General features: G+C 49.6%; 13 protein-coding genes across 13 annotated transcripts; 6 read left to right on the forward strand and 7 right to left on the reverse strand.

Annotated features, from left to right (window-relative positions):
- Positions 1 to 1,087: 1,087 nt before the first annotated feature.
- On the reverse strand, positions 1,088 to 2,837 carry ACHE_50078A (FAD-dependent oxidoreductase; the record flags this gene model as incomplete). The annotated part of the gene is made up of 2 exons (XM_043279755.1): positions 1,088 to 2,534; positions 2,590 to 2,837. The coding sequence occupies 2 exons, from the start codon at positions 2,835 to 2,837 to the stop codon at positions 1,088 to 1,090; spliced, it is 1,695 nt and encodes a 564-aa protein (XP_043137402.1).
- A 519-nt stretch (positions 2,838 to 3,356) lies between these two features.
- On the reverse strand, positions 3,357 to 4,550 carry ACHE_50079A (uncharacterized protein; the record flags this gene model as incomplete). The annotated part of the gene is made up of 1 exon (XM_043279756.1): positions 3,357 to 4,550. One exon carries the CDS (start codon positions 4,548 to 4,550, stop codon positions 3,357 to 3,359), a length of 1,194 nt encoding a protein of 397 aa, XP_043137403.1.
- A 170-nt stretch (positions 4,551 to 4,720) lies between these two features.
- Positions 4,721 to 5,026, forward strand: ACHE_50080S (uncharacterized protein; the record flags this gene model as incomplete). The annotated part of the gene is made up of 1 exon (XM_043279757.1): positions 4,721 to 5,026. One exon carries the CDS (start codon positions 4,721 to 4,723, stop codon positions 5,024 to 5,026), a length of 306 nt encoding a protein of 101 aa, XP_043137404.1.
- A 482-nt stretch (positions 5,027 to 5,508) lies between these two features.
- On the reverse strand, positions 5,509 to 9,245 carry ACHE_50081A (putative NF-X1 finger and helicase domain protein; the record flags this gene model as incomplete). Its single annotated transcript, XM_043279758.1, has 3 exons — positions 5,509 to 5,579; positions 5,657 to 9,165; positions 9,232 to 9,245. 3 exons carry the CDS (start codon positions 9,243 to 9,245, stop codon positions 5,509 to 5,511), a joined length of 3,594 nt encoding a protein of 1,197 aa, XP_043137405.1.
- Positions 9,246 to 9,657: 412 nt separating this feature from the next.
- ACHE_50082A (uncharacterized protein) lies at positions 9,658 to 10,422 on the reverse strand (the record flags this gene model as incomplete). Its single annotated transcript, XM_043279759.1, has 1 exon — positions 9,658 to 10,422. The coding sequence occupies one exon, from the start codon at positions 10,420 to 10,422 to the stop codon at positions 9,658 to 9,660; it is 765 nt and encodes a 254-aa protein (XP_043137406.1).
- Positions 10,423 to 12,540: 2,118 nt separating this feature from the next.
- On the forward strand, positions 12,541 to 13,587 carry cyt19 (putative arsenic methyltransferase Cyt19; the record flags this gene model as incomplete). The annotated part of the gene is made up of 5 exons (XM_043279760.1): positions 12,541 to 12,741; positions 12,809 to 12,913; positions 12,968 to 13,310; positions 13,359 to 13,502; positions 13,556 to 13,587. The coding sequence occupies 5 exons, from the start codon at positions 12,541 to 12,543 to the stop codon at positions 13,585 to 13,587; spliced, it is 825 nt and encodes a 274-aa protein (XP_043137407.1).
- A 179-nt stretch (positions 13,588 to 13,766) lies between these two features.
- Positions 13,767 to 14,592, reverse strand: ACHE_50084A (bZIP transcription factor; the record flags this gene model as incomplete). Its single annotated transcript, XM_043279761.1, has 2 exons — positions 13,767 to 14,474; positions 14,542 to 14,592. 2 exons carry the CDS (start codon positions 14,590 to 14,592, stop codon positions 13,767 to 13,769), a joined length of 759 nt encoding a protein of 252 aa, XP_043137408.1.
- Positions 14,593 to 15,004: 412 nt separating this feature from the next.
- ACHE_50085S (uncharacterized protein) lies at positions 15,005 to 16,028 on the forward strand (the record flags this gene model as incomplete). Its single annotated transcript, XM_043279762.1, has 2 exons — positions 15,005 to 15,568; positions 15,621 to 16,028. The coding sequence occupies 2 exons, from the start codon at positions 15,005 to 15,007 to the stop codon at positions 16,026 to 16,028; spliced, it is 972 nt and encodes a 323-aa protein (XP_043137409.1).
- A 934-nt stretch (positions 16,029 to 16,962) lies between these two features.
- Positions 16,963 to 17,370, reverse strand: ACHE_50086A (arsenate reductase ArsC; the record flags this gene model as incomplete). Its single annotated transcript, XM_043279763.1, has 1 exon — positions 16,963 to 17,370. One exon carries the CDS (start codon positions 17,368 to 17,370, stop codon positions 16,963 to 16,965), a length of 408 nt encoding a protein of 135 aa, XP_043137410.1.
- Positions 17,371 to 18,584: 1,214 nt separating this feature from the next.
- ACHE_50087S (arsenic resistance protein) lies at positions 18,585 to 19,741 on the forward strand (the record flags this gene model as incomplete). Its single annotated transcript, XM_043279765.1, has 4 exons — positions 18,585 to 18,675; positions 18,736 to 18,878; positions 18,937 to 19,023; positions 19,091 to 19,741. 4 exons carry the CDS (start codon positions 18,585 to 18,587, stop codon positions 19,739 to 19,741), a joined length of 972 nt encoding a protein of 323 aa, XP_043137411.1.
- Positions 19,742 to 20,292: 551 nt separating this feature from the next.
- Positions 20,293 to 22,211, reverse strand: ACHE_50088A (nucleobase cation symporter-1 family protein; the record flags this gene model as incomplete). Its single annotated transcript, XM_043279766.1, has 7 exons — positions 20,293 to 20,583; positions 20,638 to 20,933; positions 20,982 to 21,641; positions 21,685 to 21,690; positions 21,734 to 21,817; positions 21,864 to 22,022; positions 22,073 to 22,211. The coding sequence occupies 7 exons, from the start codon at positions 22,209 to 22,211 to the stop codon at positions 20,293 to 20,295; spliced, it is 1,635 nt and encodes a 544-aa protein (XP_043137412.1).
- Positions 22,212 to 22,572: 361 nt separating this feature from the next.
- ACHE_50089S (uncharacterized protein) lies at positions 22,573 to 23,043 on the forward strand (the record flags this gene model as incomplete). The annotated part of the gene is made up of 2 exons (XM_043279767.1): positions 22,573 to 22,881; positions 22,936 to 23,043. The coding sequence occupies 2 exons, from the start codon at positions 22,573 to 22,575 to the stop codon at positions 23,041 to 23,043; spliced, it is 417 nt and encodes a 138-aa protein (XP_043137413.1).
- Positions 23,044 to 23,170: 127 nt separating this feature from the next.
- On the forward strand, positions 23,171 to 25,789 carry ACHE_50090S (uncharacterized protein; the record flags this gene model as incomplete). The annotated part of the gene is made up of 4 exons (XM_043279768.1): positions 23,171 to 24,884; positions 24,935 to 25,011; positions 25,057 to 25,260; positions 25,307 to 25,789. 4 exons carry the CDS (start codon positions 23,171 to 23,173, stop codon positions 25,787 to 25,789), a joined length of 2,478 nt encoding a protein of 825 aa, XP_043137414.1.
- Positions 25,790 to 26,134: the final 345 nt, after the last annotated feature.

A 26,134-nucleotide genomic window follows, 5' to 3' on the forward strand; every position in this document is an offset into this window, starting at 1 on the left:
GGTCATATCATTGTACAAGAGGAACAGAGTGACAAAGGAGAGGAAGAAAGAAGGGCAGGGCAGGTAAAGAGCGACTAGTACATTGGGAAATGACGAGCGAAAGACTGACTTCTGCTATGCGATGTGACGTGCACGTATTCTTATCCCAGTAAAAATCCGAAAAGAAAAACGAAAAGAACAGAGATCATAGCATGGCCGATCCACAATCACAGCACAGATTGAAAAGTCTCAGCTCAATTCGAACAATGCACTAGTCATAAGCATGAAAGATCATCAGGAGCACGAGCACAGATCCATGAACTGAGGACCGCACGCAGCACCACCATGGCGGACAAACACGAACTTCAAACACAAGCCGGAGGAAATCCCTGACCGAAGGATTTGGAAGCTGGTTTCAGCAGCAGATTTGACTTAAACTACGGGAATCGCAGTCTGAAAAATGGTGGAAAAGAGCGCCGACCCGGAAAGCCTATAGACGATCGCCTTTTGCCGATGATGCGCAGAATTGTTATTGCTTTTTCTGCTCTTGTCTAGGGTATTATGATCGTGTCTGCAAAAGGGTGTAAGTGCAAGATGTCATCTAACTGTCAGTCATCCGCATCCGGCTATCGCACACAATAATCGGACTATTGGACATACTGCACACTATTTGAAATCAGATGGATACAACCTATTTGATCCATGGTTCGAGTAATCGGAGGGAGCGACAAACTTCCACCTAATCTAATCCTGGGTAATTCTCGGGGCTTGTCAGGGATGCTTCATATACTACATACTCCGTAGTACTACTCGGTATAAGTATATGCACTCCGTAGTCCATACTGCATACGTTCTTCGTAATATACACGATCATAGCAACCCTGGCACCAACTGCCTCGCTTGGAATCTTCTTCGAATCTCTTTCTACAATGTGTACAGTAAGACCTCGGCACGCCACGGAATACAACCAACCCACAGTGGAGAAGACATAAACTTTGCCCTAAGAGGAGACAATTCCCTGTACAGTTAGCGGAGTCTCCGTGCGCAATATTAATTTAAGACTATGGAATACCGAGTGGAAGAAAATTCCCCAACTCATTATTCAAACTCAAGTTTGACACAACCGTCCATCGCTGAGCTGACGCCACTCCTCCGACCCCACCGCTGTCTTTCCATAAAACACGTCGTCTGGGTCATACTGCGCCTTAATCGCCCGCAGCTTATCGTACTTGTTCCCGTAGAACACCGACTGGAAGTTGGGCTGCTGGAAGTCTCCCTCGTTCAAATAAGCACCGCTGTGCGGCGAAAGCGCCGCCAAGCGCGGGATATACTGGTCGGTCATCTTGCGCTGCTCGGCGACCATGGCCGCACGCGACGCCGTCCAGCTCCACGGCGTGGTAATCGTCGTATCGATCAAGGTTTCGCGCCACGCAGGCAGCACGGCGTTAATCTCGTCGATATCCTCGCCCACGAGCGCCCGCGACACATTCAGGCCTACTCCGATGAACGTGGCTCCATCCTCGGTAATGTACCGATAAGCGTCTGTCAGCGCGTCGTTTTGCTCGGCCACCACCGACCGCGGCACCAGCCACCCGCCGTACTGCGCGATGCCCACTTGGATTGGGGCCTGCATCGCCTCGAACTCCTCCAGGTAGCTGTCAAACTGCTGCGAGTAGATCTGGTACTTGATGCCGAGTTTCCTGAGGCCGTCTGTGAACGGCTTGACGAGCGCATTGAGCTCGGCGACGGGGATGTTCGGGCCTGTCAGTGGCGAAATGCTGAAGCTCGTGTTGGTAAAGTACCACACGCTCATTGCGCCCGCGTCCACGATCGCCGGTAGTTTCTCCTGGTACAGCTTGACAGCCTTGTAGTACGTATCCTGCGAGATGCCGGCGTTGGTGAAGGTCAGGTTCAGTCCGGAGGTGGCATGGCCCGTATGCGCCTTGGAGGTCATTGACCACACAACACCGTAGGTACCACCGCCACCACCGCTGAGCGCAAAGTACAGATCTTTATACTCGTTGTCGCGGCGCGCAGTGACTAAATTACCCCGACCATCGATAACCTCCCATTCCAGAACCTGGTCGGCAGCAAGTCCGTATCGGGAAGCAAGCGCCGAATGCCCACCTCCCTGACTGTATCCACCCGCAATTCCAACAGTGGGACACTCCCCCCCGACAACCTCGAGACCCTGGTTGTGCGCGGCCGTGTACGCCTCGATACCCTGGACGCCGGCGCCCATCTTCATCGCCTTGCCATTGTAGTACTTGCTGGAGAAGTCGTTGATCTCGATGTCCTTGAGGTGGTGCATCCAGAGGCCGACCGAGCCGGCACCCGTGGATTTGCCATTGTAGTCGTGGCCGGTGTTGCGGACGACGAGGCGGATGTTGTGCTTCTTGATGAAGGAGAGCGTCTTCGACACGTGTTCGGGCTTGCTGACGTTGACGGCGTAGTTGATCAGGTTGCCGAGCGTGCATGGTTTGGAGACGGGGTGGAAGGGGTCGCAGGTGCCGTTGGTGAAGAAGGGGGCCATGATCGAGGACGAGGAATTGTAGCTGCACCACCTCGTCAGTACCTATCTGCTATTATCCCTCGCACAGGAGTACTCACTGCACTTCCGGCTCCATCCATTCATTCTTCAATTCCTTGCACACCTCCGCATCGTAGTTCGGAGCGTGACATGGCGAGGCGATTGGGACCGTTGCAATCAGTCGTCCCTCAACGGTCTCATTGAAACTTGACCAGACATCCTGCGACGGCCAGCAGTCATCGCCCGGAAAGCAGCGACAGCTCTGACTTGCAGTCGATACAGAGCCCAATGCCAAAAGGGCACCGAGCAAACGAGTAGAAACCGTCATCCTCGTGTCGGAAAAGCAATTCCTATAAACCAAGGAACAACAGCAGCGAGAAAAGAAAAGAAAACAAGAGAAAACAAAAGGTACGAAATGAGAGAAACAGGAAAAATGAACAGCCGAGTACAGAAAACGCGAGTCAGGCGGGAAAGCAACGGTCAGGCCAGACTAAGTATGTATACCAAGCTTCGAACTATATCCACCGACTGGGGCATGTATCGTAATCAATCAGGAGAACTAAACTGCTCTATTCATCTCGATACGAGGGTTGTGCTTATTCGCCGATCTCTTTTTCGCTTCGATATTGACAATTGGTATGATGGTCCATTATTCAGTCTAGCAGTCAAGCTATGTGAGTTAGACTGGGGAAATTCCATTTAGCACCGAGCATTTCCGGCCAATGGCTTTCTCTACTCAATACATGAGTCATGAACCGAAGTAGCCAAGCATGCGAATGACAGCGGCCCTGACCAAACTCGTGGAACCAGGGGTTCGCTCTTCTCCCTCAGAGTATTCTCGTCCAGATCAAATCCTCGAGTGTCCCAATGCCCGCTCCAAATCATCTGCCCGAGTCACCCCGTCCACGGTTCGATGGTCTCGTCCTCCAACACGCGCACCACACTCCGGACACAAAGCTAATTGCACCGCTCCCCCGCATTCGCCAATGGTAAACGGGTGTCCGTTCTGACAGTAATACCAGTGTCCGGTGCCCCGAAACTCGCGCGTCATCGCAGCAAGGACCTCCAGACGTTCCTCGCTAGTCACCGTGCTGTAGAAAGTTCCGATGTTGAGCATCTCTTCCGCCTCGTCGATTTCGCTTCCCAGTCCATTGTTCTGGCCGGGGTATCGCTGGCATAGCTTTCTGGCCGTTGCGATCGCCTCGCGCGCTTGCTCGGCGTGTTTTTCTCTCACATTTGGAGCCTCACTTTGCGATCGCTCCAGCGCATGCAGCTTGGCCAGGAAAATGTATCCCTCGACCTCGTGTGCGACTCGCATGGCATTTCCAGCGCGCTTGATCAAATTTCTGCATTCCTCTTGGATCGCCTGTAGATTGATCTGCACCTTGCATCTCTTTAACCCCGTACGACTGATCTGAAAGAGCGATAGAAAGTCCCCAAGCAAGCTGATGTCCAGACGCATTAGAAGGGTAATTGCGAGGAATACCCCCTTAGTCTGCACGACACTGCCATCGAATTCAAAACTTCCGCTGCTTCCTTTGCGTCTGCGTGCGCTCTCCACAAGGGCTTGCACACGGGACAAGGGCTGTTCTTTCTCCTCGACGGTGTTGTAGTATTGGATGATGCGGTTTCTCAATCTGATGACTTCTCGCCAACGATTTCCGCCGTATTTTTGGATGATATCAGCCATCTGCCGGAACTGTTTGTCGCGAGAACCGCCGATGTTGATGGTAATCTGCTCCTGGAGTAGCAATGGCGACAACTCCTTCTTGTTCTCGAGAGTCGCTGCTATTTGCAGCGGCAGCTCCCGCGCAAGAGGCACGAATTCCCGGCTCAGATACAGAAGGAACCTCTTGGTCGACTCGTCGAGAATAGCGCGGCGGACCAAACGGCCGTATCTTGACAGATCTCTCAGCGAGCCACGACAAGTAGCACATCGTTTGATGTCCTCAACAGAGAACGGCTCGGATGACGACCGGATCGCCACGGGCTTATCGTTTTCCATCATGTAGTACTTCTTCATGTCCATCTGGCCGTCCATACTCTCGATTGTCAGAAAATGACCGCAGCGTGGGAAAATACACGGATTCTCGTCGAGGTTGATCTCGGCATAAATCTTGGCCAGGATAAAGTCGACCACACGTTCTTTGATCTCAGGACTGGCGCACTCCTGACAGAACTCGCTCGCAGGGCACACTTCTCCACAAACTGATGGACATTGGTGGCCGCAAGAAAGCCGCTTCTCGCAGCGAAGAGTGCACGGTAAATGGTCGCATGGAGCGGCGCAGGGCATGGAGCACTGGCTATGCGGACACGCTGATGGACATTTCGGATCTGCGCATGGAGTGCAGGGCTCTGCGCAAAGTCTCGGGCACTTTGAATGAGCACACTGGATCTCGCAGGGCATGCTGCATGGAGGACATTGCTCCGACCCGTGGCAGGTTTGCCTACACGTATGAACGCAGGTCGATTGATTCCGGCCACAAATTTGGAGACATTTGCCGTGGTCCACTTTGACTTCTTCAGGAGTATGCACTGTACAATTCCAGCATGGTCGCTTGCAGGTATGGCCGCAGGACAGATTCGCGTTGCAAGGCGCATCGCAACAATATCCGGCTTTTGCGACATTTACATGGCATTGGACAGTTATTTTATGACCACATCCAGGCACTTGCTTTTCAACCCGTTTCATGCACCTAACGAGAGATACATCCTGGGCTTGCCAGCAGGGCAAAACCTCCGCGGGATGGCCACAAAGCAATCTCCGACCAGCCTGGTGAACATGGACCACACAATGATCGGGACACGGATCGCCGCAGGCTTTAGGACACGTATGATCACATCCTTTCAGCACTCTCGGACACGGCTCCGGGCAATGGACCGTGTCGTGGAGAATAGTGGAATGGCACTTTTTCTTGCAAGCATGGCCGCATTTCAGTCGGTTCATGCAGCGCTCATTACATCCTCCCTCGGGGGAATACTGCAGGAAATGGTCCAGTTCAGACACGGCGATAAGATGATCTGGATGGCGTGGGCACTGCAGCTCCAGACTTGTGCCGAAGTTTCCATCCTTTTGCAAGATGTCAATGACCCGCGCCCACATTGGAACATGGATTGAAGTCTCTGCATTGCCGATGATATACATACCGTGCTTCGCACGAGATAGGAGCACGTTTATTCTATTGGAAGTTCGAAGGAAACCGCATCGGCTCTGATCGTTGCTCCTGACCAAGGATATCACAACGATTTTTGCCTCTTCGCCCTGAAAATTGTCTATCGTGGCGACGCGGAGCGATTGCAAAAGACTGGTCTTGACTATCCGCTGCTTTTCCTCTGGAGCTTCTTTATTGAGCCCTACCTTATCCAAATGTTCTTCATCGTTCTCACCTAGCATAATGGCGAACGACTCGCTGAGCCGGTTTCGAAGGAGATGGAGCTGACCTAGATAAGGCGTCAAGACAGCAATTTCACCACTCTTGTAATTGCCCTGGCGGATCAAGTGATTCACCAAGCCTATCGTCATATCAACCTCGTAACTGTTCCAATGGGAAGTTCCCAATGCGTCGTTGCTGGACGTGTTCCCTTCATGATGACGGTGATCCAACCAAAACAGTCTCCTCCGCATTCCAGTGACCTCAGGATACTGCTCAACAGCCGGGGCATCTTCCAGACATGGGTACAGCGTCTGTCTAACAAGCTGAGCAATTGACGGGTGCATTCTCCGTTGCATCTCAAGCGTATTGAAGGGCACCTGTACTCCGCCTCCTTCATCCGGGCTCACCAGTCGCTCGAAGAGCGACACGTCCAGCGAATATTGCTCACCACCCTTATGATTTTCCCGTGAAAGTTCATAATTCTGCACCTGTGGTCGAAGCTGCAAATGGTCACCGATCAAAATGAGATGCTCAATCGATGGCAGCAAAGCGGTCAACAAATGTGATTCCAACACTTCACCGGCCTCCTCACAAAGCACGATTTTAGACCTCAATCGACGGAGCATATCCAGGTTGCGAGCAAGGCCCGAGGTTGTCACTCCAATAACATGCGCCTGTCGAAGGCAACGCAGGCTGCGCTCATCGCGAATGTTATCGAACTGGACTTTGTTACGCTGTTGTCGCTCAAAAAGATCGCTTGCTTTATCGTGCGATTCGCGTCGAATTTCTGCAACCCAGTGCTCGTAGAGATTCTGCCTTTCCTGCCGTCGCATGCTGTTGACATCAATCCCTTGCAGTGCCTCCATGGAACGTGTTTCACCTTTGGTTTTGCCATGATTGAGCCACTGACTGAGAACAGAGCGCTTCTTAGAGCCCTGTGCTCGTTCATAACCTTTGTCGTCTTTCCCGTACAGTTGACGATGATGATGGGGGTTATGGCGCTGAAGAAAATACATTATCTTGCCTTCTAAACTCGTTGATCCCAACGGTAGTTCATTGAATTCCTTTTCAGCTTCATCAAGCTCTTTATGAATATTCTGCTCATCTTTCCATTCTGTCTTGCTTTTGCCTGTTATGCCGGAGAGTTCGCGTAGATTGAACTGTTCGAGTCTCGCGGATTTCGATCGGGAGCCAATGCGAACGATCTGACTGGTAATTTTATTTTCCACCAGATCCTCGAGCAATTGATCGAGAGCATGATTGGTATAACAAACGCAGATTATCGGACCGATATCGCCTTCGGCGCTTCTCCTATTCCCTTCTACCCTTCTACCACCCCTTCCCCTTCCCCTGGTCCCAAAAGGAGTCGTTCTTTCAGTTGCACTAAGAGCGTGAACAAGGACCTTGATGAGGGCAACTCCAGTATAACTTTTGCCCGTTCCAGGTGGGCCCTGAATAAGTGCGATACTGCGTCGAAGACTATTGACCACGGCAAGTGTCTGTGCCTTATCCAAAGCCGAATGCTGTTGCAGCTTCTCGATGTCCACCGGCTCATCTGGTCTCATTGTAAAGCGCATCTTGCGATCCTTCAACAAGCAGCTCAAGTCGAAACTGAATCCCGGTCTGAGGGCATACGCCGGCGGTGGTGGCGTTACCATGCCAGACGGGCCTTCCGGATCCATTGGCGCAAGAAAAGGTGAGAATGGTAGGACGTCGCTTTTCTTCATCTTTTGAAGAGCTCGAAGTGTCGGTTCAAAGGTTGCCAGGATGATCCCCGGGAATTCAACGAGCGACACTGGAGGGACAGCGGTCCGCGGTTTGTACTGGTTGAGGATACATTTCAGATTGTCATCTGTCAGCTGAACCAGCTCTAATAACACTGCTCCTGTTTCCTTTTCTTCCCACAGAGATGGAAGTTTCTTTCCGGAAGGCTGCTTTTGGCCCTTGCCTCGCCGCTCCCTTGGAGGGGCAGCGACAGTACAAAAGACGACATTTTTGGCCTCAAAGACAAGGCACACCAAAGCACCGGACTGTAGTCGCTTAGATTGCTGCCACCAGCTTTCCCGCTTCTTCGAGCTCATGTTTTTCATGTTAATTGGTTGCTGGAATTCGGTGACAAATTGCAAGCCATGGAACCGATCGAAGTTGAGCTCAACCACGTGGACGTTGTGATGGATGTGGGTTCTAAGCTGGGTGCTCCTGCGTCCGTCACCTTTGTTTGAAGGCTTCAACAGACCGTGTATCGTGTCTCTAAGTTGACCAACTGTATCTTCCCTGAGGAGTCGGAAACTTCTGTCAAGAAGACCACCTATGCCGCCTAAATGCCATTGACGGGGATCTTTCATAGGTAGATATTCACCTCGCGATGATTGAATCTCTTCAATTGTAGGCATGATCTTGACCTTGCATATGTCTGCAGAGTCGTTGTCATGGCGTCCTCCGGGCAGATCACGCTTGAGCACAAACGAGAGATCAGTTGTGTTCGTATTGCTTTCGGCCAGTTTTTGCGTTCCATGAACTGAAGGCAGCGAACTGCCAATTTCGAGATGGCGCAGAATACGTTCCAGGTATGTTCTGGCGGCTTGAAGAGAGTTGGCGGTTTCCTCTGAGTGAAATGCCTTGAAGATCCCTTCGAACTCTGTGGCCACAGGCTTGAAAGGCTCATGGACAAAGGCGAAGGAGTTTAGCTCAATGATTTGCCAAAAGATAAAGAGTGACACCTCGAGGTAACTCAATGTCTCTGTCAGTTTTTCTTTGTTGGAAGTTGAACAGACATCAGCGAGAAATTCCAGGAGCAGTACGCCTCGTCTTCCAGAATGGCCGAAGAGAACGTTGTAGATCGTTCCAACTGCCTGCTCCAGGATCATAGATTCAAGAACCTCAGGGGCTGTGATAAGTTTGAGAAACGGCAACATCTGGTTTTTGAAAACGAAAAGCTTAGTCGTAGCCGTCATCCGACTATAATCGTATTCGACCAGCTCTTGGATCCGTTTGAGTCCTCCTTCTTTTGCCAAAGCTCGAATCACCTCTTGGTACATTCCATCCCCTTCATCAAGAAGCTTTCTCGCTTCTCTGAAGAAATGTCCCAGACGCTTTCCCAGCGGACGAAGGTTGACTAGCTTCAATGGTATGTCGTCTCTCCAGGCACGAAAGGCTCGTTCGCTGCTGGTGAGTTTGGGTTCCTTTCGTTCGGTTGGCTCTGCTCGGGCAACATCGTGGGAAAATTTGCAGTGATTTTTGTATCTGCAGGTACCGTTTCGAAGGAACTGATAACAGACTCCCCTAGACAGTCGAGTATCAAGTCAGTGAAGTTCTATAGCAGGATATTATGGTATCGTAATAACTCACCTTGCGTTGACCATCTTGACTAGTACTCTGCAGCCGAAAGAACTTGCTGCTAGATGGACGCCTGTAGTAGAAGCAATAGGTTCTGCTCGATAATCAGGTTGAAGCGGGTGAAATGAAAGAAAGGAGAGGAGGGGGTGTGCAGCAAACAAAGGAACAAACGGTCTTCCATGTTTGCAGAAATTCCATTTGCTGCTGTCACTTTCTAGAAGACTGTCCTTCTTCTGCCTTCCTGAAAATCTGTCCAATAAAGAATGGGAGATAAAGTGCAGAGAAATAGATGAAGTTACTGCAACCCAATTTGGGAAGGAGTCATGTATACATGTTGGCGCTGGTTGATATCCCACACCTTCACACTTTCAGATGCATACAGAAATCTGGAAATATTCTGACGAAACCTTTTAGACTGCTATTGCTCCTCCACAAAGTTCATCGTTCGATTGACTTGTTTTCGGGCAAGTCCTCTTTTGCATACTCCAGTCGACTCTTCCAATACTGCCATCTTTCCACAAACATCGCATCGTCCCCCTTTCGCAGATCCAAATAATTTCTCTTGAACGGCCAATCCTCTTCCTCTCTCAGTGCATCATCGTGGGTCCGTCTGGCAAGACGCTTGAGCCACTCCGCCGCCATGGGGAACTGAATGTCTGGAATCACATCACAACGTTCAAACGCATCGGCCAAACACTCATATCCCCAATCCAGCAAAATTGGTCCAATCTTTTCATCGACTAGTAGTACCTCAAGACTCGCGATACGGATATACTTCTCCCGCATCTGGCGCTGCAAGTCCGGGTCATCAGGATGGCCCTCGATCTCTTGTCGCCATTCCCCCCATTGGAAAATACCCACCTTCATGTTTCCAAAACCGGGTAATTGTTTCCAGAAGGGATCAGTTGTTACTGAATGCCTTGCCTCCTCGCGTATGGCAGGTTTTGGGAGATTTTCCATCTCCTCGAGGAGGGCGAATATCGGAGAGAGTTCGGATTCGGGCCATTCTTCTAAAGCAGCGATGAGAAGATTCCTTAATTTGTTTCTTCCGTGGTTGAGTGCGGTAGACTGGGAGGTTGCGGTCAGACGGGAAATAGCATAGGCTGCCTCCTGGACGTTAATTTTGTGTTCGTGGTAATCTTTCAAGCTTGTGCTTCTTGGGGGTGACAGCCATTGCCGGGTCCCCGTCTGGAGATATGACATCGTTGAACGAGGCAGGAGAGATCATTTTGCTGATCTCTGCTCAAATGAGCAGTCATGTCGACCGCAATAGATGGTATATCTAGTACTATTGGCCTTCTATAATTACCCGAGGGTAGAGCCGAGTGGCGATGGTTCCTATCTTTCAAACAACGAATCAGCCCGGACTCTGAACACACAAAGTCCGAATCCGGAGAATTACTCTACAGTTGGAGTCGAAACCGGTGTCACCACTCATACTCTTTCATTGTTTTCCAAACCCTAATGCCAAGATATGCTAGTCTACTATAGGAAAGACACCGAATTGACCTGTTTCATCATGTTGTATTGTATACTACCAATGTATTATGCTACCCAACCGTGTATATTTTACATGTATTAACTATACAGGCACGACCTTGGTACCCCGCCATAATGTCCCTACCTCTGTGTTTAGGGACATACCTGGTACATCCTGCTCCGGTAGAAGTAAGGATCCAGGATCGGGCTCGATTTCAGGGGAAATTGGGAGGTAGCTGGTTTCCTGGAGGAAATCCTTAAATTTATCAGAGATATGGATGGTGATGGATAGAAGTCGAGTTGGGGAATGTCTTCTGTAATTGTGTTTTCTGTGGGTCCTGGTGAATACCCAGTCACGTCAGTTATAAGGCCAAGGAGATGGGTGAGTTAGATCATATGCATGAGGTAAAAAGATTATGACAGGTTGGGATGTAGTGCCCTACCCAAGAGGGGTCCATCCCAAAGACGGATGAGATCACTGCTTATATCTCTCAAGGCATTGTTCTCGCTCTCTGTCTGTCTGCTAGGTCTGACAAAACTGTAGCCAGCATCTCCGGGATCGAGTAACACTGTCAACCTCTTGTTCGCTTGGTGAAGCTCATATGTAATAGACTGCAGTCTCAGAATCTCCGGAGAAGTAATATCCTCGATGGATGCAAGTCTCCGCTCCAGTTCCACTGCATAATCGCGTTTTCGCTGCAGCAGCAACGCTGGTTGTTGCGGACACGGGTAAGATCCTCTGCCTGACTGAAGAGTCAGATATTACATACTAAGTAGATATAAAAATGACACTCTCATACTTCGGTTTTTTGCTTGATACGTGGCATGGTGGAAGTGTGGAGTGCCGAATCAAGTCCCGCTGCATTCCCTTTGTTCAACGCTCATAAGGGGCTGTCTAGCTCGAGTTACACGCCACTGATGACTTACGTTGATTTTATAGCATCTGCATAGGCTGTATAGAGGATAGATTTTCAAGGTTCAGGTGGACAAGAGAGCGTGAAACGGCTTCACATATATCAACTGCAATGATGACTTGGATGCAGTAACTGACTATTCCCCGCACTTGGGTGGCAACCCGAGGTATCACTAGCGTGAGTGTCGTATAGTTGGGTTTCGTATCTGGCTTACTTCACCTTAGCACAGTTACGATGGGGATATTCGCTGTAAGAAGGATGTTGCAAACTTGTGATTTGATATTTATGCAACTACAAGAATCTGAGTGTTATGGAGTGCATTGTACAGCTTTTCCTGCCTGACATATATGAGAGAGCATTGTAGAGCCTCTGGCTCTATATTCTAGGCTCCTGCTTTTGGTGCAGCGGTTAAGCTTCTAAACGCTCCCAGGAGACGCGCCGTGACACTGAGAACCCATGCTATACACTGGGTCATCTCCACTGCGTCTTGCAGCGGACGGCACATAGATTATGTTAATGCTCTATGAGCTGCCTCGGCTCTGTGCACTATGGTCATAAGGGCATTACTCATATTGCGATGTATTGGTAAAAGTACGTGGGTTAGCGGTGGGATCCCCTCCGAATGTAGTGACATCCCACTTTCCCGTGTTCTTAGGCCGTGCTCAAATGGGTGACATGCCAGTTATAAACAATCCACCCAATGACGAACATGGACAATGTTATCACATTGCTCACAGCCAATCAAACTTTGATAAAAAATCATCGATTGTTGCCTTCGTGTGTGGATATAAAAGCAGTTGAACGTCCCCCGTCTGCGTCCAGAAAGCTCATCATACTACCAGTCTCAACCTCATAAACCCAATAACCCCACATCAACATTCTCCCTCTGAGAATATATGGTTTTATTGTGTTGGAGATCTCCCACAATATGTCCGACTATACATATAACCTTGTTCAGTCCCGCTATAGTGACATCGCTAAGCAGAGTAACAACACCCAGCAGCACCACAAAGAAGAGGAAATCGCCAGGGCATTTGGCTACAGTGCGGAAGATCTTAGTTCACTGCCAGAGAAGACTAATCTCGGCTTGAGCTGTGGAAATCCGGTGGGATTTGCCAATGTTAAAGAGGTCCGTTTTTTCTTGGCTGATTCGTTTCCACGACGGTGATGAATAGAAGGTTCTAACCTTCTAGTAGGGTGAGACGGTTCTGGACCTTGGTAGCGGCAGCGGCATTGATGTCCTCTTGGCGGCTCGTAGAGTCGGCCCCAATGGACAGGCCATCGGCATTGACATGACAAAAGTGAGTTCTTCGAGGCCTTCTCTCTGCAGAGCCCAGAACTGAGAGTAGACAAAGAGTATGGTCAAACTTGCCGAGAAAAATATCCAAAAGGCAGAACTCTCCAATACAAAATTCATCGAAGCAAATATCAGCTCCATACCGCTGCCAGACTCCAGCGTCGACTGCATCATCAGTAACTGTGTCATCAATCTCGTCCCGGCTACCGACAAAGCGGCTGTTTTTAAAGAGATCGCTCGGCTACTGAAGCCTGGGGGAAGAGTCGCGATCAGTGATATTTTGGCTAGAAAGCTGCTCCCGGATCATATTACTAAAAACATGGCGCTGTATATTGGGTGTGTTGCTGGTGCGAGTCAGATTGGGAAATATGAGGAGTATCTTAGGCAGGCTGGATTCGAAGGTATGTATACCGCTATAGAGAGAGCCTTCTGTACTAAATTGGTGGTAGGTGTGTTCATTGTTGATGCGAAGTCAGACCTTAACCTCTATAAGGGGTCTTTGTATTTGCCTCAGAGCTCGTGCTGTGGCGGTGGGTATGGGGGTAAGGAGACTACGAGTGATATTGCTGAGTTGGATTTTAATGAGTGGGTCGGTCAGTTATTGTCCCCCATCCTAGCCTAATTGCGCTACTGACCGTTTGTCCAGGTTCTTTTCAGATCTATGCTATCAAGGCTTAGATAGTTTGATTGCATACTGTTCTATAGGAAAGATATATTCTTAGAATCCCGGGTTCGTGATAATGCACTTGCGGCGCACGGCTCGGATAAGCCCAGTCCCATGGTTTCACGATAAGTATGTACAAGATGACCGCGAGCATTAAGTCAATCCAATGTCAACTCAATATCTCGTCGCTTCATCATTCATCCAGTAGCCGAAAGATATCCATGTTCCTCACCATGCAGTTGGAACTCGACTGACACCCGAGTTCCGAGCGCACATCCCGCGCATCAGAGTAGTTTCGCATGGACGTGATGATCCTGGCTGCAGTTTCGCATGGAGTAGATTGCCCTGAGTTCTGATTCCTGCTGGGTGGTTGTGATTTGGAGGTACCATGAGTGGGAGAGTCGACTGGAACATGCTGCTCCTCGTCGGAGATTTGGTTCTCGGATATAGTCACTTGTTGATGAATGGCTGGGCTCAAGAGCGATGAAGTAGGCTCAGTAGCCGCCATCTCATGCAAGGAGTCTTTGTACTCGCGGTTCAATGAACTCAGTTGCGAGGAACCTTCGCAGACTATATTTAGACCTGGAGATTTCCACGCAGGCGACCGCGCCTCTAGTACAGCCCCTGAGTGAAATGTAGGGAGAGCAATGTTCGCTGTGTGTGCTGTCAAGTACTCTTGGACCTCCTGGTCAGAAACACCGTGCAGTCTGAGCAGCGACCGGAGGTGAGTATTCTCCACTGCCACTTTTCGACCGGCAGCTTGAACTTCTCGTGTCGCCTGAACGCCCAGAACCTCGAACTTGTGTAGGCGTTGCTCAAGATCTTGGATATATTCTTTGCGCCGTGCTCGCGAACGCCGTTGGTTGTCGCGGATGCGTAGTGATGACGATATTTGATCAGTCTGGAATGTTGTCAGTCTCTACATAATGCGCTGAAGGGTATATGCTGCCTCTCATGGAATTGCTGACCTTGACTGTTATCGTCCGTTTACTTGAACTGTTGGTCTTCAAGGTTGTCATGTTAACACAGCCGTGAGGTGTGCTGTATGTTTTCCAACATCAGTATTACTTGAGAATGACCTGGATGTAATTCTCCGGTGATAGTAATCCCTACAAGCCAGGAATAGGTTGATCCTGGGCGTCGACGGGCCGTTTGCTTGCAGATGGAGATGCGGTGGATAAATCTAGTATGGGGAACCATGAGAGTAACTAGCAGGTTAGCCATAACTTAGCAATTACCTAAGCAAGTTTTATGCCAAGGACAATCCGCTTCTGGCTGCCAGCGAATTTTCCGCCTTCCGTGGCACCATCCAATCAGCATTTACCAGTGACATTTATATTTGTTTGCGATCTATAAATAAGCAGACATTGATTCACCACCAGACCAATATACCATAACCAGATCCCTATAAAAGATCATATAAAACTCTCGATGATCCCTCGTTTCAGAATCCCCTTAGTACTCAAACCCAGCCCGGTCATTCGCTCAGCGGTTCGATTCCCGCCCTGCAGATACACCACAATGGCGCATCCCGCTGCTGCCCAGCCGGAGCTAACTGCCCCTGGCGGGCACGAGAGCATGCAACACCCTGAACACCCGTCTCTGGCTATATCACAGAGCGAGGATGACACCGATATCCGCCAGAAATACCGCCCCTTCATTCTCGTAGACGACGCGACCGAGGACTGGGTCAGTACCTTAGAGTTGACAACTGCCATGTCCATGGCAGCGCAGGAACTGCACAAGTCAAACAACAGACTAAAAGTGTTGGTGTTATACGGCAGTCTTCGTCGGAGGTCCTACTCTCGCTTGGTGGCGCTGGAAGCCAGCAGGATTCTCTTTCGTCTGGGCTGTGATGTCCGTGTGTTTAATCCTGAGGGGTTACCAGTGAAGAATGATACCGAGCATGGCCACCCCAAGGTGCAAGAGCTCCGAGAGCTGAGTAAATGGAGTGATGGTCATATCTGGGTTTCACCTGAACAGCACGGTAATCTAGTTAGTATTCGGCTCTCCCCAATCTTGAATTCTCATTACTGACGACGTTCAGACCGCCGTGTTCAAAAATCAGATCGACTGGATCCCGCTTACCACCGGGAGTGTTCGTCCCACGCAAGGCCGGACCCTTGCCATTGCGCAGGTGTGCGGCGGATCGCAATCATTCAACGCTGTCAACTCCCTGCGTATCCTCGGCCGGTGGATGCGCATGTTTACTATCCCGAATCAGTCTTCTATCCCCCAAGCGTATACCCATTTCCCTGACGAGGGTCAACCGGGAGACCAGAGACTTATGCCTAGTGGCAACCGGGACCGGCTGGTAGATTGCATGGAGGAGTTTGTGAAATATACTATACTCATGCGTCCTCACCTGGAGCTTTTTGGTGATCGGTTCAGTGAGCGGGAGGAGAAGAGGGTGAAGGAGGGGAATATGAGGGCAGCACGCGCAAAGACAAGTTAAGCGTAGTAAGGGGAGTGGGGTTTGTATATATCGTGCGGCATTGGAGAGGCCCAGCTCTGAGGGTATGTACTTAGTCAATAGAATAGATTTGTTTAGAATAGCCCTTCGGTCTGTTTCTTTTCATTTTGACACCTAGCAAGTATGTATGATATTGATTTTGAGCCTTTTTACAATTAATAAATGTGTTGGGTCAGAGGCAGATATATACATGTAGTCTAAAAGACTTTTCGGCACACTGGAAACATACCAACCAACCTAGCCCATCCCCAGAACGAACTATTATGAACGAGAAAGATATCCCTCCACATGCCCAATTTCTGATCCTCTTCCGGAACGAGGGCAAGAGCCAATATTATTCTGGGCAGGTCTCCAGCGAGGGTTTTGTTTGCTCATGGTCTTCGCCGAACAATATAAATTTGGGGATTGCGCGACATGTCTCTTCGATTGTTGCAAATGCTCCGCTTCACAAATCCCAGGTCAGGACATAATATAGCAGATGCAATTTGTCTTCCGCAACGGATGTTGACGATCCGACAACGTGCACAATATTGGGACACTTATGCTCCATTTCATAGTATCATATGAAGCTTCTGGTGCATAGAGAAGAATGTCGGCAGCTCTTGCACGTCCCATTGTTCTGCACTAGAATACCAATTTCCTGAGTTTTTCTATCGTTTCTTTCCTACTCTCTGTTTTTTTTTTTTTTTTTTCTCGCGTTATAGCGTACCTGCGCTGTTGATTACGAGAGCGACATTGTCCACATTTCATAACAGTTTGACGGGGCTAGTAAGATATTGATAGATGGGGCAATTTTCTAGGCGTCTGGATCTTGGTGCCAAGAGCATGTTACGTGCTGTACAAAACAACCTTTGGTATTGAATAAAAAATGGAACTACACTAAGATCAGGCAGCATGTTGAGCTCGAAAAGCAGGTTCAACTAAACAGCTGGAGTTCAGTAATAAGTCTCTCAACGCGACAACGGATTTGGTTGCGAATTAGACGGACAGCATCAAGGCCTTGCCCGGCAGGGTCGTCAAGTTGCCAGTCGATGTAGCGCTTGCCGGGGAAGAAGGGACAGGTGTCCCCACACCCCATGGTGATTACAACATCGCTAGCTTGGACAGCGTCGGCATTGAGGATCTTAGGTTTCTGATTGGTAAGGTCGATACCTTCTTCGCGCATAGCTTCGACGACGATAGGATTGACAGAGTCGGCTGGGACTGAGCCGGCGGAGCGGACTTCAATAGCGTCGCCAGCAAGGTGAGTAAGGTAGCCCGCGGCCATTTGGGAGCGACCGGCGTTGTGGACGCAAACAAACAAGATGCCGGGCTTGTCAGCCATGGTCACCTTTTAGTGGTTGGCTCGGCGATCGTTGTGGAGCGGCTCGTGAAACGTAAGGAAAGAAAATATCAATACTGGTGTCTTTGCACCGTCAATGACTGCAAAGGGGGGGGGGGAGATCTGTAAGCGTCTAATTCAGTGACCATTCAGCTAGTTTGGTAAGATTCATTCTCACTGATAGTGTCTAAAGAGGCTGCTCGGACAGTAGAATTTCGATTCGTCTAGTGATGCCGGGGCTCCAACGGCCATAATATATCATGCTACACCAATTGGACTCGAGCTAGGGCCCAGACTTGCGTATCACTCCCGTGCTCTGATTGGTCGCGAGTGGAACCTAGTTTCCAAAGCCAAAGGGGTAAAAAAGAAACCTGTGTAGACCGCACTTGATCCGTTTATATTCCTTCTCTGCCAACTCTTGCCCAATAAACATCTGCCAGTGACATCCTAATGGGACCTCTCCACTATCACCCTAAAAATGAAGAATACCTCAAATTCTGTACAGCGTCAGTCTACCAACAGAAATTCTCTCCCGATACGTTTGCCTGAGCGGAACCATTGCAGAAGGACCTGGCGAGAGATACCCATTGCTACGCTCAGAGTGATCTGGAGGCCACGGCCTAGATAGTTCCCAGTGTGTCACTCGGGCTATGATTGGCTACGAACAGTGTTGATCTGGATTTCCGGTCAGACATGGCCTATTCGGCCAATCGGCATTTGCCAGTGACATCCTGGGGCGGGCCGCCCTACTATCAAGTCATGATCCAACCAGAGTAAATAGAACAGCATCGAAGGATAATCACTCAATATAAATCCACCTCTCATTGCTCCACTGCTCCATATATTGCAGTACACCAAGGCAGCTTTCAGTAAGCTTAATGTTCTTTTTTTTCTCTAGACAATAGCAAAGTCACTGTCCAATATATCTTGTGTCAATTTACATAACCGTGTTGCCTGAGGGCTACCGCGAGCCACCACTTATTAGCCCATTTATGCCAGCCATCTAGCTTCACTGCATTTAATCTTGGATCAGGACATCCTAAGATGAATCAAAATCAAACTCCAGTCAGTGCTGCAGCCCAAACGCCTTCCACGCCCAGCGATGTGGAAAAAACAAGCAGATGCAAACATGTCAGACTCAGCGCAGAAAAAAAATATCTGCTTTCAAAAACCTCGGTCTATTGGACCGGTTTCTCGCCGTATGGATCTTCCTAGCTATGGCAATAGGCATTATTTTGGGAAACTTCGTTCCCAGCACTGGGCCTGCGTTGCAAAAAGGGAAGTTTGTGGGCGTTTCAGTTCCTATTGGTAAGGGTTATACTGATGCGTTCGACTATCCAATTCTATATGCTAAAGAATATTTGATAGCTGTTGGCCTGCTTGTCATGATGTACCCCATTCTCTGCAAAGTGCGCTATGAGGGCTTGCATCATGTTTTTAAAACCCGTCAGATATGGATCCAGATTGCATTCAGTATTGTTGTTAATTGGATTATTGCTCCATTTTTCATGGTAAGCCTTTCACTACCTCTCCAACTCATGAGCTAATCACTGACATGGGACCCCCTAGTTGGCGCTAGCCTGGGCTTTCCTCCCAGACGAACCTGAGCTACGTCAAGGGCTCATCCTGGTCGGACTAGCACGATGTATCGCCATGGTAAGTTACACATCCCCAACAAAACAAAGCATCATTGTTGTACTCAACGGTGCTAATAAACCCTAAGGTCTTAATCTGGACTGGCCTCGCAGGCGGCGACGGCGAATACTGCGCCATCCTTGTCGCCGTTAACTCCCTCCTCCAAATGGTCCTCTTCGCTCCCATGGGCGTCTTCTTCATACAAGTCATCAGTGGTGATAGCATAGTTTTCCAATATTCCACAGCCGCCAAAAGCGTCGCTGTATTTCTCGGCATTCCGCTGGGCGCAGCGATCCTCACGCGCTTCACTCTCCGCTGGGCGACAAGTCCCCGATGGTACGACGAGGTGTTTCTGAAATGGGCTAGTCCCTGGTCTCTCATTGGCCTTCTGTTCACGATCTTAGTGCTGTTTGCGTCGCAAGGCCGTCAGGTTGTTCATCAGATTGTCTCTGTGATCCGGGTGGCTGCGCCGCTGATTGTTTATTTTGCGGTTATTTTCTTTTTGACTTTGCTTGTGACATATAGGTTAGGATTTGGTTACAAGCTTGCGACGACGCAGAGCTTTACGGCTGCTAGTAATAATTTTGAGTTGGCGATTGCTGTTGCTGTTGCTACTTTTGGGGCGGACAGTAATCAGGCGCTTGCTTCGACTGTTGGGCCGCTTATTGAGGTTCCGGTTTTGTTGGGCCTTGTATATGCTGTTAAGTTTGTGGCGCAGAGGTTGGGTTGGAGGGATTAATGCATATTGGTTAACTATTGATCTAATGAGAGCGTGAGGTAACGTATGTGGGGAGGCAATGGTGTGCAAGAAGGGCATGTACATGTCATTGAATGCCCACAGTTACTGTAAGGAGAAATTAAAGATATTATAAAAGTATTTGTCGCACAAATCCTTCTTTTTTCTTTTTTTTTTACTTTCGCCGAGCTGTCTTTTTAAATTGATTTTTTCCTTGAAAGAGCAAGCCTACGCTAGATGGTGTCGTTCGCACTTCAAACTTATTTTTTATGAAATTACGGTCATCTCATCGAGATATACATCGGACTTTTTTTAGCAAATGATCACAAAGTGTTTTAATTATAGTGGTTGTTAGCCACCCCCAACAGTGGTCTATTGGCATGGCTAGATGTCCTAGGCAGCTTCATACTCTACTTCAACACCTGGGACATCTCCAACGCCTTCGGGGCTTACCAGAGCTACTATGAATCCGGCAATCCCTTCACAGCGAGTCCCTCTGACGTATCCTGGATCGGCTCGATAGCAGCCTTCGTGTTACTATTCGTCGATATTGCCTATATCTTTCCACCCCCAACCCTAACGACACCCTCAACTCCTTCAGCACTACCATCCCATTCCTCCCGATACTCCCTAACAAATACTTGGACTGACCCTGCCGACTCGACGAATCTCTGCACCTCCGGCACCGGAAACACCCAGTGCAATATACAAAAAACCGCCGCGCTGATAATGAAACCCGTCAAGAAGCATATATAATACAGATGTGTGAGACCGATAGGCACTGTAACGCTTGTATTGACGCTCGCCACGAAACCAGGCAGGGAAGGCGTTGTGCCGCATATCCACTGCATACATATGTTAGCTCCCCGACATACCCCAGAAGGATGAAAGGGTCTTACCGCAATACCAGCCCGCCAGTTCACTCCATAGCTATACCAATATATACTATCCCTCGGATTCTGAGAGGGAAATAGATCCTCCACTTTGATTCTCCTCCGGTGGACGACGAGATACGACGCAATCATAATTCCGATCATCGGGCCCAGGAATACCGAGTAACTGCTGAGCACGGAGAGGAAGGTCGTCGCCGTGTTAACTAGTCTCCACGGATTGCAGACCACAGATAATAATGCTGTTATGTATGCACCGCGTCGAAGGTTGATATATTTCGGGAATGTAGCGGCGAGGTCAAATCCTAGTCATCGTTAGGACTGCCTACTTGCTAGTGGTAGGAGGTACGTACCCCCCGACAGCGCATTCCCAGGAACATTAACCCCAATCTGCGAAATAGCCAACGCAGCACCACCAAAGAACGCCGCGGCGCGGGAACGAGATCCTCCATGCGTAATCACCGCACTCAGCAAATCAGGCAGATTCCACAACGCCTCACCATACCGCTCTTGCGTAGCAGCCGTGACCAGTATCCCGATGACACTGCATGCGATAGCGTACAGCGGACAACTAATCAGCTGCCCGAGGATAGCATCATGAGGCCGTTTCGCAAATCGGGCGTAATCATTCTGGTTCAGAATACCAGCCGCAATACTACCGATCGTACTCACGATTCCAAAGGCAATATTCCACCCGGAGTAACCATCATCCTTATCGGACATGGTATCACCAAAGCCCGTCTCGCCCATCGTGAGGATGGACCAGATAAGCACAACAATTTCAAAGATGAGGATGGTAGCTGCGGAGACGTAGAAGAAAACCTGCAACTTGTGCGGCTTGACGTATATAACTGGCAACGAAATCACCATGAAGACGATGTAGGCGACAAAATTGGCGGTTGTCATTCCGGTGGATAATGGCATGTGGTTTGGGATTCGGGATTCGAGCGAGGGCCAGATTGCTTGGAGGCAGACGTAGATGCATTCGCCGCCGATCCAGGCTTGGAAGGCGTCTATTTTGTTAGTTTTGTTCGGATCTCTGTAAAGATGACTTACACCAGACTATAAAGTTAGCTTTGAATGGATATTCTGGGCAGAGACATACCAAGTGACAAAAGTATCCGATTCCACAGAACGAACTGGCTTCCATACAGACCCCACACATATCGATTGACAACCGGGAATCCAACTGCACATATGAGCATATTCTCTATCAAACAGAACCAAAGACTCACGATGATAATAAATCCCCGGCAACGAATTCAAGACCACAAAAATCATAACCAACAGATTGCCCACCACAATCGCAACAACAGCTTGCCACCAGGTCAAGCCATTTGCAATCAACGAACTGCCCGTCATATACGTGGAGATATTCGAATTGATCAGAATCCCTGGTCATTGTTAGGATTTGCTTGCTTGTCTTAAAACGGGGTGAATCCACAAAAGTTATGAAACATCCAGAATCCCCATGTCCGACGGCCGGCCTCAACCGGCTTGATATCGTTGTTCATCCATCGGTTTGGGATGGGACCGCCTTCATCATCGATTTCGAGGCGTTTGAGTATTTTGTTTAGCTTCATAATGCTCGGACAGTTGGGAATTCAACATACCGGGCCATTCTGTGCCTGGAGGAAATATATCAACGCGATCCGGCTATCAGCATCCATGCCAACTGCCACCCTGCCTTATCTTGTGATACGCATGTATACCACCTGCAGAAATAAGTATATCCAATAGAATACAGGGATGCATATCTGCAGCAGATAACGGACATGCATACATATCACGCCAAATGAGGAGCCGATAATGCACGACACATTTAGCGCCACCACCTTCTCCGCACTTAGATATCAACCTCCATTCCTTATTTCCTGCATCCTCACCCAACCCCAACAATCCTATATCAAGAAAATCTGACCCAAAAAAGCCAAAACCACCGAAATGAAAATTTACCGCATCGGCGTCGATGTCGGCGGTACCAACACCGACGCCGCTATTATCGACATCACGGCCACGGATACACCATCCCGCGGTGTTTGCGCATCGAGTAAAACGCCCACTACTCCCGATGTAACGACAGGTATCTATACGATCATCGAAAATGTTTTGACAGACACAGGCATTGATCGTGCGGATGTGCTAAGTGTGGCGATTGGGACGACGCATTTTGTAAATGCGGTTGTGCAGGCTGATGAGAGGCGGTTAAGTCGGGTTGCTGTTGTTAGGCTGTGTGGGCCCTTTACTAGGCAGGTGTGTATCTATTTCAATGATTATGAGGGTGTTGTCTGATGGTGATGGTGATAGGTACCCCCATGGGCAGATTTTCCGCCGACTCTGAAGAGCATCGTAGGAGGTCCTGTATACTATCTTGACGGGGGTATGTTAGATCCATCAATCCATAAATTCAGTTAACATTTTAGGTCTCGAAATTGACGGCCGCGAAATCTCGCCCCTCAACCGGGTCCAAATCAAATCTACAGTCAAAAGCATCCAAGAGGCCGGCATCAAACGAGTAGCCGTAGTCGGGGTTTTCTCTCCAATGGACCACCGCGGTCTTCACGAGGAATCTTGCAAGAGACTAATGCTCGAACTCGATCCGACGCTGTCGGTCGTATGTTCTCATGCAATCGGGGGTATTGGACTCTTGGAGCGTGAGAATGCGACTATTCTCAATGCTTCGATTCTTACATTGGCCCGACGAACTGTGGGTGCTTTTTGTCGGGCTATGGCACAGCTTCGCCTGGAGTGTCCGCTTTATCTCACTCAGAACGATGGCACTCTGACAGATGCTGCGACCGCCGCGGAGCTGCCTATCAAGACCTTTGCTAGCGGTCCTACGAATAGCATGACCGGTGCAGCATATCTAGCCGGTCTGGATAAAGGCACCGCGAGCCACTTGCGTTCTGACACCCAAGTCCTCATCGTGGATGTTGGCGGCACGACAAGCGATGTATGTGGGCTACTTCCTTCTGGCTTTCCGCGTCAGGCACCTAACTTTGTTGAAGTTGGGGGTGTGCGGACGGCATTCTCTATGCCAGAGGTGTTGTCCATTGGTCTTGGAGGGGGGAGCCGAGTAGTCCAAGATGTGACCACGGGAAATGTGAGCGTGGGACCGGAGTCTGTTGGCCATAACCTCACCAGCCAAGCGATGGTCTTCGGGGGCAATGCATTGACAGCCACTGATATCGTCGTCGCATCGGGTGCAGCAGAAATCGGTGACTCGGACAGAGTCCAGCATCTTCCGTCTTCGCTGGTTACTACCGCACGAACACAAATCAAGAAATTACTCGAACGCGCTGTGGATGACATGAAAGTTTCAGAACTACCTATCACTCTACTCCTAGTCGGAGGCGGCTCCGTAGTCCAAATGGATCCTCTGGAAGGAGTAGCGGAATCCATAACCCCTCCACATCACGACTCGGCCAATGCAGTAGGTGCAGCTATTGCAAAGGTTGCTGGTGAGCTTGATATCATCGAGGTCCTGGCGGATCGTGATCATAAGGCGGTGGTTGAGCAGGCCGAGAAGAGAGCTATAGAAGTGGCAGTGGCCAGAGGTGCAGACCGAGAAGATGTCCAGATTATGGAGGTTGACCAAATCCCGCTACAGTATGTCACTAACAAGGCTACGCGATTGGTTATCAAAGCTGTTGGGAAGCTGGCGCCGCCAGATTCTGACCGCGCTGTTACCACTGGTCCAGTTGTGAATGGCTTCGATGACGAGGAACTTGAGCAAGCTGAAGAACACCGGAACAGGCCGGATGCTGTGTCTACTGTCAAACATGCAGCATACATGGACATCCAAACCTACCGTCCAGACGTCCGGAATGGAGTCTGGTATCTCTCACCTGTCGACCTCGAATTCATCGCCACTGGTACAGGCGTCTTGGGCACAGGAGGAGGCGGCCCATCTCGTCTACAATGTCTCCATAGTCTAGAATACCTCCGCGATCCACAATTCAAAGGAACAATGCGAGTCATCGCACCAGAAAGCCTTGCTGACTCGGACGTCTGCGTATTCGGCTCGTGGTACGGAGCACCAAGCGTCTCTGGCGAACGAATACCAGCCGGCGATGAGTTGATGACGGCTATTGACTTCTCGGTCAAGATATCTGGTCACAAGCATTTTGAAGCAATCGTGGCGGATGAAATAGGGGGTGGGAATGGGTTGGCCGCGTTTCCGTCGAGTGCTTATTATGATATTCCTGTGGTGGATGGGGATTTGATGGGTCGTGCTTATCCGACTATTGAGCATGGTAGGTCTGCATTTGATTGCGCAATGAGCCGGACAGCTGCTGACCTTCAGGCACGCCGTATGTTTATGGCCATCCGATCGTTCCTTGTGCAGTCGCGGACGGCAAGGGAAATGCAGCTGTAGTCATGGTACGCCTTGCTTATGGATAAGCAAATTGATGCTGACCCATCCAGCAAGCGGAATCGCACCGCCGAATCGAGACAATGCTCAGATCGCAATGCGTGGACTTGGGAAACAAGGTGGCTGTCGCTGCCACTCCGTTGACTGGCGACGTGATCAAGCAATATGCAATTCCTAACACGGTGTCGCAAGCATGGTACATCGGACGTGCTATCCACCAAGCACGGAAGTCGAAGAAGAATATCATCCAAGCTATTGTAAGTTCAGCCACAGTACGATAGGCGTCATTGCTAACGGTAGCAGTTCGATACGACCCCCGGCAAAGTCCTCTACACGGGCAAAATCATCCACGTGCAGCGCGACATAAGTCGAGGGTACACAGTCGGCCAATGCACGATAGCACCTCTTCGCAATGATGAAAAAGAGGTCCTCACTCAGTCCGATATCACCGAAGAGACCCGCAATCTGGTCGTGCCATTTCAGAATGAATTTCTGTACGCGGGATACGCAGATCCAGCAAATCCAGAGAGAGAACTGGACATTATCTGCACAGTACCAGATCTTATCTCCATTCTAGGAACTGATGGCGAGGCCATTGGATCTCCGGAGCTGCGATACGGACTCAAAGTCAGTGTGATTGCCATGGCAGCTCATCCGCTGTGGACAGGCGACGAAAGGGGTTTGCGCATAGGAGGCCCCGAGGGATTTGGCCTGGACATGCCATGGAAGAAACTGGGCGAATACCAAAAACCAAGGAGTGTAGTAGAAGAGTTCAACAACAGATAACGGTAGATAGTCACATGAAGCCCTACCATTCAGCCCTACTGTCACACCCTATGCCCTAATTCCTTAAAGAGGGACATACCGATTAATGCGACGGCGACGCGTCCTCCGGCTTGTATAAACGATGGTCGCTGCACCAGCAGGGGATCATTGCAGATCATAGCAGGGAGTGCGATGATCATTTCACGGCTGATATGAGCTGATGAAGCCCATGAGAGCGCAGGGCAATGCCCTCTGCCCTGGTGCTGTGGCCACAGTATTTAGTGGCGCTTTCATCATTGATTCACCTCCCTCCGGACTAGAGGAAGACAACTACTCCAGGTCCACCACATTACAGCACTAATAGCA

Source organism: Aspergillus chevalieri, chromosome 5, assembly GCF_016861735.1.
Source record: "Aspergillus chevalieri M1 DNA, chromosome 5, nearly complete sequence".
NCBI classification, from domain to species: Eukaryota; Fungi; Ascomycota; class Eurotiomycetes; order Eurotiales; family Aspergillaceae; genus Aspergillus; species Aspergillus chevalieri.